This window comes from Mycteria americana, chromosome 9, assembly GCF_035582795.1.
Source record: "Mycteria americana isolate JAX WOST 10 ecotype Jacksonville Zoo and Gardens chromosome 9, USCA_MyAme_1.0, whole genome shotgun sequence".
Lineage (NCBI taxonomy): Eukaryota > Metazoa > Chordata > Aves > Ciconiiformes > Ciconiidae > Mycteria > Mycteria americana.
Genome location: NC_134373.1, coordinates 22562407 through 22574412, shown reverse-complemented (window position 1 = coordinate 22574412; position 12006 = coordinate 22562407). Strand labels below are relative to the sequence as shown.

Genomic DNA, 12006 nt, shown 5'->3' with positions numbered 1-12006 from the left:
TGGTTTCAGGTCCATTACACCCAGGCACAGCAAAAGCACTTAGAATATTTAAGAAACCTTCAAATGAAGTTGCCAGAGAGGAGCTTGCAATCACCTGTTAAATCACCTATGCCATCTGTCCAGAATTTCCTCAAGAAATTACTATGAAAACATACAGCCAAGAACATAACAGCATCCCAGATTTCTTTGTAGATGTGTTCTTAATGTTCAGGATAATTACCTTCTCAACAAGACTTGGTAATAATCACAGACTTTTCCTTAGGTAATTTAAGGACTTCATAAATGGTGAAGACATTTCAGTGTCTTGGTCTATATACAGATGAAAGCCATGATCATAGAAAACTCTTACAAAAATCTCTCTTCAGGGAAAATGAGAAGAGTTTGCTACATTTACTAAATAATTTAGCAGCTGCATTCCCTCTTTTTTTTCAGGGAAAGGAATAGGTACATTTTGGCAGAGATGCACAGTGTTAATTTGACTCAGTCGTGCTCTGCCTAACAGGCTCCTTGGCGTCAGGATGAGCAGCTGCGGCCTCCCTTGGCTTCTCACCCGGGGTCATCCCTGGGGCTCAGCATCCTGACTGCCTCCACTCAGCACCTACATTATGCCTCAGCAGTAGATAGCGACACGGTATGGATTACAACTATGGCAACACGCCAGGCTTCAAGAGCTGTGGTTTCTATCATGTGCGTCCACCGTGATCTAGTTACATTAATGCAACTCCACTTACGTAGGATGGGCTTTCTTGAAAGAAAAAGATCAACAACCTCTCAGCAAAGACAGCAGCATTCCAAAATATTGGCAAAATATTGCAGTTGGTGAGTAACGTTTGCTGAACTCATTTGACATCTGCCTGAAAATTACCCATGAACAGTTAGCAAGCTTCTCAAATGTGCTCATTATCTGGAGGATTATTCTTGATGTGCATTCAACTCGTAGAAGGTTTGCTGTGAACGCTCAGCCTCCATCAGGTCAATTACTTACAGAAGTTACACAGTACCGCTTCTGTGCTCCAACTGGGTGGCTTCTCTGGCTTGCACAGCATGAGCTGTGAATAGCGCAATTAAGTGCACAACTTCGAGTCACAATATGGAAACACAATACTAAACATTTGCTTTTTACAATCATCTACCCTAGCAAAGCTTGAGCCTTTGATTACTAGTAGTATGACAGCCAGGCTGGGAAAAGGGACGGATTAAATTAAAATATTTTTAAAAACAATGATTCAAGAGCTTAATATTGCTGCTGCCTGCTAAAAAGCTTTCTTTCACCCCACGGAACAGAGGAAAGGAGATAAACACTTCCCTTTGTCTGTGCCAATGTCCCCAGACGTGCCAGTGTCCCCAATGTCCCCAAATCCCGACAGACAAAATCCAAAGCTGATAAAAGCTTTCTGCTCTCCCTGTGACAACCTATATCCTGCTGTTAAAGGGTCTTCAAATTTCAACACCAAATTCAAGAACATCATGGCAAAACTAAAAAAAAAAAAAAACCAAACAAAAAAACCAAAAAACCCAAAACAAACAAAAAACCAAAACCATCCTTATAGTGACAATATACTGAATCCAGTGTCAGGACTAGAAGCACAATATATTAATGAATTTGCTACACATTTTAATATTTAAGCTTTTGATATATGTACTATTGACTAGGTTAAAAATAGTCTGAAGAACTTCTGGGCAAACTGCTAAAGGAACCACAATAATGTGCAGGCATTGAAGTGCTTTCGGTTGTTATTTAGATGAAAGTAGTGACCTTAGTTCACATGCTTTATTCCTCCTCTTTTCCAAATGAGTAATTAACACAAAAGTTTTAACACACTATAATTTAAGCACATTACTTTTACACTCAGATTTCACTCCTTGTAATTCACATCCTTGATATACAAGTCCCACATACTGCATGGCTGCAGAGTTTAGTTTCAGGTCACAACACATGATGAGGAAAAGGTTTGATTCACAGACTTTGAAACTGTGAATAACTTTGCAATATACCTTCAACACAGAGTAATTCTAGGAAAGTCCGAGTTAGGCACTTGTTTAGATCCTTGATGAATTAGCATCGTCTTTAATAACAGAATTTGGCAACCTCTGAAATTCTTCACTGCTAAATCATCACAAAATATGTATTTCACCGCTTAGTCCATACTTCCCTGCCTAATCAAGCCATCTATTTTCTTGCTTGTGCAAGCTAAACATTATTGGAATTACCGTGCAGGAACAATGTTACCAGAAATAATCTGTAGGAGCATTTGCCCAATGGCCAAAAAAACGCACAACATAGCTACTTATCTAACGCCCTCCTCTGTGATCCTACCAAGAGTAAGAGAGATCAGTCCTGAAGGCGACAATAATCTCAGCTAAAATAGCAGACCAAGACTCCTCAGCAAATTTTGTTTTGTATTTGCACTATTTGCAGATTTTGTTTGTGCTATTTTCTTCCAAGTCTGTTCCCCATATATAGCGAAAAGCTCAGGTAAAGCAGGAACGTGAACTTTAATCTTCGCCTCACAGCAGTGTAGGAATAGCAGAGACACCCATCACAGGAAAGCAGGGAGCTCTCTTTTTGTTTTTCCCCTCAATCTTCCTAAAAAATAATTAAATCTAAAATTTCACTTGTCAGGAAAACTACAGCCAGTTCAATCCTAACGACTTCACCTGCACTTCACTCAAAAATTACTGCAGGGATGGTGGAAAACACTCCAAACCAAAGAACACCATCTGAACTCTTATTTTTCTTTAAAAAAGGCAAAACAAACAAACCCAAACCAAACACATAACAGAAAAAGATAAACTTATTTCAAGAGACAGCAATCCAAGGACCGATATAAGAAATATTCATCCTGGACAAACAGTTATCTGTAGATTTCATAACTGAGCAAAAAATTCCCTACAATAGCTTGGAATCTTTCTTTAAATTGGTCTAAGGCTTTTGTTGCTTCAAATCCTTTCAGAGCACACAAGATTGGACATCACAGCCATGACATTGCTGGACTGAAAAGCTATTTTATGTAATTTTGCAGTTTGTAGGAAGCACTGGTTACAATTTTCCTTTCCCTCAGATATCTGCACAGTATTCATGGTAACTAATGCACCTGCCTTTAATAAAGAAAAGATGTAGAAGAATATACATGTTTCGAGAATGCAATATATAGTTTCCTAAAATAATTCATCATATGCAGAATATTAGAAGTATTTGTGAGACCTTAGTGCTGGAGTCCATTAAATACACTGACCTATATAGCTCACTCTCTACATCTCCAAGCCATGACTGCTGTATTTCTTTATTAACACAATCTTCTAGACCTTACACTCTTATGTTTTCATTATATTATGGCATTTCACGCTTGGTGTTTTTCCCTTCTGGGGTTTCCACTGGGGGCAGTTATCAGAGATTCACAACAAAGCCAGACAAAAATTCCAACCTGCCAGATCAGGGGAGTGTTTTGCCTTTCTCAGAACTGTGTCCCAGTGACCCCAGTGGGCTGTTACAGCAGGACACATCCCCTCTCCAGACATTACAGTAGCATTTGTGTATATATTTATCACAGCTGTATTTATTTACAAGGATGTACGCATGTGTGCCAAGATCATTGTGTTCTGCAGCCCTATGGGGCAACTAAAGGCCTCACTAAATATACTGCTCCCAAACATTTACTGCTACTGCTTGGTGGGAAAAGATCACAAACCCCAACTCCTGGGACAAGTAGCCAAGGAGATCGCAGTCACCCTCTACCTCATCAAATTGCCGCAGCTATAGGGCAAACCTGACTGAAACAGCTAAAGCTCTGAAACAGGCCACAAATTCACGTTTTCCTGTTTCGTGGAAGGGAAGAGGGGTATGTGGGTTCTGGTCATTAAATAGCTAAAAGTGCATGTAATGAAGACTAGCAGGACTAGTGCTAGCTATAAGAATCTATAAGGAGACTACAGTCTGTATATATTTAGCAAATGTTAAGATTGTTTCTCTGCTGTTTTTACACCTCAGTATGATCTCATAACACAGGGTAACAGTCCTCTAACTCTGACAGCCTGCCTAGGGCAGGGCCCTGTCCGCCCAAACCCTGAACAACACATCACCTGGCAGGGGACCCTGCCACAGGGTCCCATCCAGGGCCACACTCTCATCTGCTTTTGGAGAAAGGAAAAAGAGACCGTACATATCCAATGCGGGGGAGGCACGGGCTCCTTAAAAAAGCATTTTGATGCAATCCGAGCAACTTGTCAAAGCTGTGTGGAAACAGAAAGGACATTTCTGAGACAGGGCTTCTATCTTTTTTTCTGAATCCATATATGTTTTGTCCTATCCAAAGTAAATATTAAATATTTCAAAGACTCTTGAAAGCTCAAAGCTCATCTGTTGCATGCTTCTACTATCCTTTAGCTCTGAAGCAATGGCAAAACCCAGGAACGTGGAGCCTACAGGCACTCTCCAGCTACTGGTGTGCCTTGGAGGAGTCAGCGCTAGTCTGGCAGGCTTAATGCAGCTTGTCTCATTTCCATGAAATGATGATAAACAGAACCGGTTCCCAGGAAACATGCTAAGAGCAAAGGAAGCTTCAGGGCTGGCACATTCCCCAGATCCCGAGAAGCCTCAAAGCTCCCCAGTGCCAGAGGCAGGACTGGCGCAGCAGCAAGGAAGGGCTGCCGGTGCAGGAACCCCGGCCGGGTAGGCAAGTGCGCTGCACGCCGGCCAGCAAAGTGACACGGTTAATGGGCTGCCATCGTGATTTATCTTACATGGTATACAAATGATGTTTGCTCACCAGAAGTAAAGACTGGTTTGTGGGGAGAGGAGAAGGAAGCCAACAAGAATAACTGAACTGTGTTAATTTATTTCTAGACTTTTACGGAGTCTACTCGGGCGCTGATCTTTACATGGGTAAGACAGCATACGTATCTCTCTCTCTCTCCTGTACCTTTACCAATAAATCCCATTCTGTCTGATTTCCACCAAAGCGTGCTGTTGTTAGCTGGGCAGACATTAACAACATTTAGACCAAATGGGATCCATAGGTATTCATGTGCATGTTTGCCACTGATGCTATTAATCGTACGATAAAGTACATTTTCATTCTTTAAATAATTTTAAAATGTTCCATGCCATATTTTGAAAGATTGTCCAGAAAAAATGCTAGGAAGCAAGAAAATGCTAGAAACCAGAAATTTTTTTTTCATACACTTTTAAAATTACCTAGATATGCCAACATGCTACACACGCTTAACTTTTTTTATATATTATCACCTATGAGAAATTATCAATCATAAAAATATTACTTCAGTTATACTGCTATATTCTAGTACACTATCTCGCATTGTGGTACCTCATAAGAAAAAAAAGGATATCCAAGAAATGCATTAAGCCACTTAGCTTATTAATGGCCAGTCATATTTAAGCTCATTTTTCTTGCCCTAGGCTTTTATGATCTAGCAATGGAAAATTTTTCTTTGTATTTTTCAGAAATAACAGAAAATTCCAAGAAATGGAAGCTGCTGCTAGGAAAAGAAGAAAAGCTGAGTATCATCAGGGTTAATAGCTCCTATTTGAGATCCACGAATGATTACAGAGTTACTTTTCTATATCGAACTTTCAAGTTTCATTAATAATATGCTGCCTCTCTGGGACATAGGTGCGCTCGTGGTACGAAGGCTATTTATTCATCATACGGAATAGAAGAGCTAGAGGAACAATGGCTTCAAAGGTCTCATGCTTATACGTTTTGACAGTAGTTTGTTGGGCAAGCGCTCTTTGGTACTTAAGTATAACTCGCCCTACTTCTTCCTACACTGGCCACAGACAGCTCAGTAGCATATCTATAGCCAGAAAAAATGTTTCCTTTGGCAACATAAGAACTCGACCTATAAATCCACATTCCTTTGACTTTCTTATCAATGAACCCAACAAATGTGAGAAGAGTGTCCCCTTCTTGGTCATTCTTATCAGCACCACTCACAAAGAGTTTGATGCAAGGCAAGCCATTCGAGAAACATGGGGGGACGAAAACAACTTTAAAGGAATTAAAATTGCCACGCTATTTCTTCTCGGAAAAAACACGGATCCTGTGCTAAATCAAATGGTAGAGCAAGAAAGCCAAATTTTTCACGACATTATTGTGGAGGATTTTATCGACTCTTATCATAACCTCACTCTGAAAACGTTGATGGGGATGAGGTGGGTAGCAACATTTTGTTCAAAAGCAAAGTACGTTATGAAGACAGACAGTGATATTTTTGTAAATATGGATAATCTTATTTATAAGCTGCTCAAACCTAACACCAAGCCAAGGAGAAGGTACTTCACAGGCTACGTTATAAACGGAGGACCAATACGAGATGTTCGCAGTAAGTGGTACATGCCAAGAGATTTATACCCCGACAGCAATTATCCACCCTTCTGTTCAGGCACTGGCTACATATTTTCAGCTGACGTAGCGGAACTCATTTACAAAACCTCCCTTCATACCAGACTTCTTCATCTTGAAGATGTGTATGTTGGACTCTGTCTTCGGAAGCTGGGCATTCACCCCTTCCAAAACAGTGGCTTCAATCACTGGAAAATGGCTTACAGCTTGTGCAGGTACCGCAGGGTGATCACAGTGCACCAGATAACACCAGAAGAAATGCACAGAATTTGGAATGACATGTCCAGCAAGAAACATCTTAGATGTTAAGATTTTTATAGATGTAAATACCTTTTTTTTAAGTTTGGTTTAGCGTGGTTATTTTTTGACAAAGTAATCTGCTGATTTACAGGTTAAACTGTGGGATATTAACTGTGAGAGGATTTTTAATGACCGATTTTTCGTTCTCATTTTGACTACTGGTTTACAGACTTCAGGCTCTTTTCATAAGGACATTACACCAGCCAAAAGGATCTAGAGTCAAATCTGAGATTTTGTATATTATCCTCTATCACACATATCAGCTCCTGCACTTGTATGTAAAAGGACAGTAATAAACTATCATGAGCTGCTTAACAGTTCATGCCCCAGCCTCTGAGACAAGACTCAGGCCCTAAGAAATGAAGAATTACAAATATACTTTTATTCCTTTTTTGACACCCTACAACCATCTCTAGAGCTTTGTTAATAGAGTGGTATACATTTGCACTGACCTTATACACTTATCTTGACATGTATATTTTATAGTACAATGCGTGCAATTCCCAAACAGCTTACTGATGGTATAATAGCAGAATTTAGACAGGTAAGAACATCAAAGTCTCATAGGCCTTAGAAACAAACCCACACACTTTATACTTTTATCCACCAAATGGTATTCCTTTAAATTATTTCAGAAGATACCCCATTTCTTTCCACTATGTAAAGTAGCCCCTAAAAGATCTAATACAATTTTAAAATGAAGTAGAATCTGTAGGTGAAATAAGACAGGAGAGATTTATGAAAAACCATCTTAAAAAGACATGATAAAAGTATGAGTATCTTTTAATTTCAAAGCAAGTGCAATGTTTCTCAGTAACAGTGGATCTCTCCATTAACCTTCTTGCATAGCAATATATAATTACATTGAATGATAAAAGTGTCAATAAGCAGCATATTTCTTCAACATCAGTCAGTACACTATTTACCTAAAAAAGAAGTAAACATAAAACCAGCTTTTTAAGGGTAAGCTCTACTTTTTGCTACAGTACATATATGAATGAGATTCTACCAGAATTTTAGTGGTGTAGAAAAGTAGAATTTTGTCCAATAAAAGAATGCAATCGATTTTCCGTTGATTGGGCAACAGAGTACATAACAGTTACATACAACTTTCACAGCAAAATAGAGAGCTTTTAAGAATCACCTATTAAAGAAAAACAAATTCTAGCCCTTGTTACAAATCTGCAGCTCCCAGGTTACTGATCACAGAGCCAATACTCACTGAGGTCCCGCTCAAGAGATCCCCAGAGCATGCGACAGAAGTCAAATACACAAGATTTTATTCAAGTTTCATAATGTGCTTATGTGTTTTGAATATGAATGTTAATGAAATGTCATGCAAATTATTTCCTAGAAAATTCTTTGATAAATTCAAGCCATCTGTATTCAGCACCACATTCTAACAAAAAGCTAAAATATGACATTACTCAGCTAATAACTTGGAATGAAGAATTCACAGACAAATTACGAAGATACAAAACTCACCAAATATATTATTAGCTGTAGATTACTCACACCGTCCACAGCACAAAGTTCTCATTCATTTCAGCTGGCGTTATGTGTAACGTATGAAAAACTGTTAAGTCTGTACGTTATTCAGGATGTCTATAAAGTTGTCAGAAATTAACTGAATAAGAATTTAAAGGAAAACTCTGACCTGATTTTGCCATAGGTGTACATAGCACTTTACAACAGTAACAGAGGAACGAAGATGCTACCCCAAAAGGTTTGCAGTTTCATGACAAATTGTTAGTCTCATTCACAGATGCAGCACTATCGCTTTGAAATGAACTACTTGTAAATAAGGTAAAGCGTACCTGGCCTTCAAGCCACAAGCAGTAGTAGGTGTCTCAAACAAATCTGCTTCAGCTCTAAAGGTAAAGCTACACAACAGATAGCCCAGGAGTTACAGCTAATCAACAGGAGTTTGTGCATCCTTCATAAATGAAAATTGTTAATTTTATATAAGAATACCGAATCTCTTGCAGCATAATTAAGATTTATCCTTCCCTAGTTGACCTAGTCCTTGTTAAAGTTGCTCTTGCTTCCTGTCAAACTCGGAACTCTAGCTAAACAAGGTCCAACTAATTGCATAGATGAATATAACACACACACACTGACTGGGTGAAGTTCAGCTTTCCTTACCCAAGCCCTAGAATATGCAGTTTAGGAAGGGAAACGAGGGTGGAATTCAACACCAGCCCTCGGGTAAATCGGACAGCATGGATGCCATCCTACCAGGAACACACTTTGTAATAATTTCAACCCACAGGCTGCAATCACTTCTGCTATCCCTCCGCACTGTACAGTAATTTGGGGTTTCTGAATCCGCAACCGAATGGATTTGGTGGCCTTAGTTCTCCTGCTGACACTTCTGTGGCCTTTGGTTAGTAACCAAGAGAACAGCAGGGCTCCCAATCCAGATACCTCAGGGCTTAAGTAGCATGGTAGCCTTGAATTTCTCCTAGTACAAGTAGACTGCATTGATTGGAAGGTACACCTTGAAAATAGTATCTAAAAATATATATTTCCTGCCATTTATAAATAGATAGATCTTAAACAGAAATGTAAACGTTCATCTCGGAACTGATGTACATATTTCTAAGGCATTTTCTTCTGTATTCAGCTGTATATATGTGTAGAGTCTGCTTGCTATGTAGTATTCTGTTATGCATGGAGCTGAGTTAGACATTATATTTGTCCAGTGTTTCAAGAGCCTTAAGCATGTGTGCCCTAACTTTTGAATGTACAAGATTTTTTCTTTTATTGTCAAGTGAATTTAAAAGAACACAACAAAAGCCTAATTTTCTACTTCTATTACTTTTCTGATGCTAGACTTCACTAGCTTGTTACACTTACGTAACAGATGTATTATTTTCTCTTTGCTCAGAAATTGCAGTATTGCAACCTGGAGCTCGAAAGGGAGCGATACATCTACTCATAGGGACAGTTTACTGTCCCTTCCACCCAGTAGTATTTGTGCCACGTGGGGTACTGTTAAGAAACAAGTGTTTGCATTGGGCTTCTTTTAATAAAAAGAAATATTTATGTTACTTAAAGGTCATTTTGTTTCACTAGGCATGGGACAAATGACAACTTGGTTAAGACTTGCTGGCTTCTAGTCACTTCAAAAGTGTGACTATAATCACATTTTGATTCCAAAACATACATGAACAAAGCACATTGAGCAAAGAAGCTGGGGGAAAATGCCTCTCTTTAGGAGGAGTTTTTCACAAAAGCATTTTTTTTGCTAAAACTGTGAGAGTATTTAAACAGAAGTCTCAAGGTTCATTTTCCATCTTTCCTAATAATAAAATTAAGTATCAATTTTGATTCTTTATTGGAATTTCTTTTGTCTTTATAATGTAGATGGCAATGGCAATTTGTAAATGAAGAGTGTAATTAACTAGAAAAGCTTGTCAACAGTAACCGAACTTTAGGTGTATCATTATATATGACTGGCTGTACTTATGTATTTATTTGTCTAAATTGTATATATTGTTTTATCTATAGTGTCTGTAGGAGTGCATTCTTTTAGATTAAAGTATTATTTACAGTTTTGTGGAGTTGCCAGCGAAGCTGCTAATCAAGATACTATTTTTTTGTATCAATGTTAAATAATAAAAAAAATTAAGAACAAAGTCAGATGAAAAATTGAAAGTGTCCTGTACAGTTTTCTTCTTCACTTCTTTCTGGAAATGTAAATGGTATTATCTGAAAACACAATACCAGTGAATAGGCTTATTTGTCCTAAGGAAGAATATTGCACTGTAAAAGCAGATTTTTTAAAAAAGAATTGGAAAAAATAAACACAAAAATATTACTTTTATTTGTTATTTGTGCAGCAACTTCATCAAGCTCATGTCCACACTGATCAGGTGTACTACTTCATTTGACTCCAAAGACTTAATCTTAGAACAGCCATGGCAATATCTGACAAATTAGCAGACGGGTTCATCAGCTGCTTTGCCCCATTCAGCTGCTTTGGCATCCCCAGCTAACAAGACCAAAGTTTGGCAGCTCTAAGGTGGCGAAGCTGTTTGACTCCCTCGGCCCTTCAACATGATTCTTCTGCTACCTCCACGGTACCTTAACACATGTGCTTGCAGCCGTCAAAAGCTACACACAGGAGAAAAAGAGAAAGCATGAATGTCCCCAAACCCACATCTCATAAAACCAGAGTAAACTCACTTTGAAGTTGCTGTGTGTCTGCTGGGAGGGTACCCATACAGAGGAAGGGGTCCTCCCCTGGCCGCTTAGAGCCACACGCTGACCCTGACAGAGCCTTTTGCTTCCCCAGCCCCCCCAAAAGCACCAGGAAATAAATGAAGCGGCACCATCTGAATACCCCCAGATTATCCAGTTAGTCTCATGTAGTGTTCATCTCCCAGTACAAATATATTAAGATGCTGTTTTGTCCAGCAGGAAGGCCTGGGCAACCTTAGAGTCTTCACATCAAAATGAAACCACAAAACAAAATAACATAAAAGCAGGACAGAGTCCCTTTTATTGGAAGAACTAGTCAGAATAATTCCTCTCTCTCCCTTCTCCCCTTTGCAGTTTCCTATGTAGAATGAAATAGCTAACCTCTTTGACTACTGGTTTCAGAGCTCAGTAACCCAAACTCATTCATGAAATTGATGGGAAAATAAGACACAACCCTGAGAAGAAACATAGCTTTTTCAAACGAAAGCATATTTTCTTTGAATCACCTGTTTCAGAAGCAGCTAAAGCCTGCTACAGAGTCCTCAGGCATCCCGGGAGCGTCTGCAGCAACACAGCAACCTTGCAAATCATAACGAGATGCTTTAGAACAACTAAGAGTTTCACATACACTAAAAAACCCTCCAATCATTTCCCTTTTTCTCTCATTTTCACCATAGCAGCCCGAGTCTAATTGCAACACTTACATGGTGTTTAATTAATATACAGCTTGGAGATATATAGATATTAGCACTAGCAGGGTGGATTTCATGTAGCTTGATTATCTTAATTACAAGCATTCTATTTTCTCATTTACTTAATTGATTGTCATAGATTTCCAAAGAAATTTGCACCGCCCTAAGTGAAAACAATATGTAAAAAAAACCTTCTTAAAACTGCTGAATCTGGCCTATTCAAGAAAAAGGAGATTCGTATGGCATGAAACATTGTACAGAATAATATCTGCTTACTTTCCTCTTGTTAAAAATAGGAATTTATGAAATGGAAGAAGAGGAGTCATCTGGGAAAAAAAAAAAGAACATGCCTTATTGATTCAACTGCATCTGTAATAGAGTTGTCTCAAGTATCTCCTCTGATGACATGCCTAATGCAGGAAAAAAGATCCATTTTTCTGCTAGGT

At 38.7% G+C, this 12006-nt stretch overlaps 1 protein-coding gene across 8 annotated transcripts in view; it reads left to right on the top strand.

Moving 5' to 3' along the window:
• Window positions 1-10444, top strand: part of B3GALT1 (beta-1,3-galactosyltransferase 1) — a 225931-nt gene extending 215487 nt beyond the window's left edge. For all 8 annotated transcript variants that reach the window (XM_075511762.1, XM_075511759.1, XM_075511757.1 and 5 more), the window contains 2 exons: window positions 4844-4882; window positions 5462-10444. In XM_075511762.1, coding sequence (XP_075367877.1) covers window positions 5691-6671 — 981 coding nt within the window. In that variant the 5' untranslated portion in view covers window positions 4844-4882; window positions 5462-5690 and the 3' untranslated portion in view covers window positions 6672-10444. The remainder of the gene's footprint in view (window positions 1-4843; window positions 4883-5461) is intronic.
• The last annotated feature ends 1562 nt before the right edge of the window (window positions 10445-12006 follow it).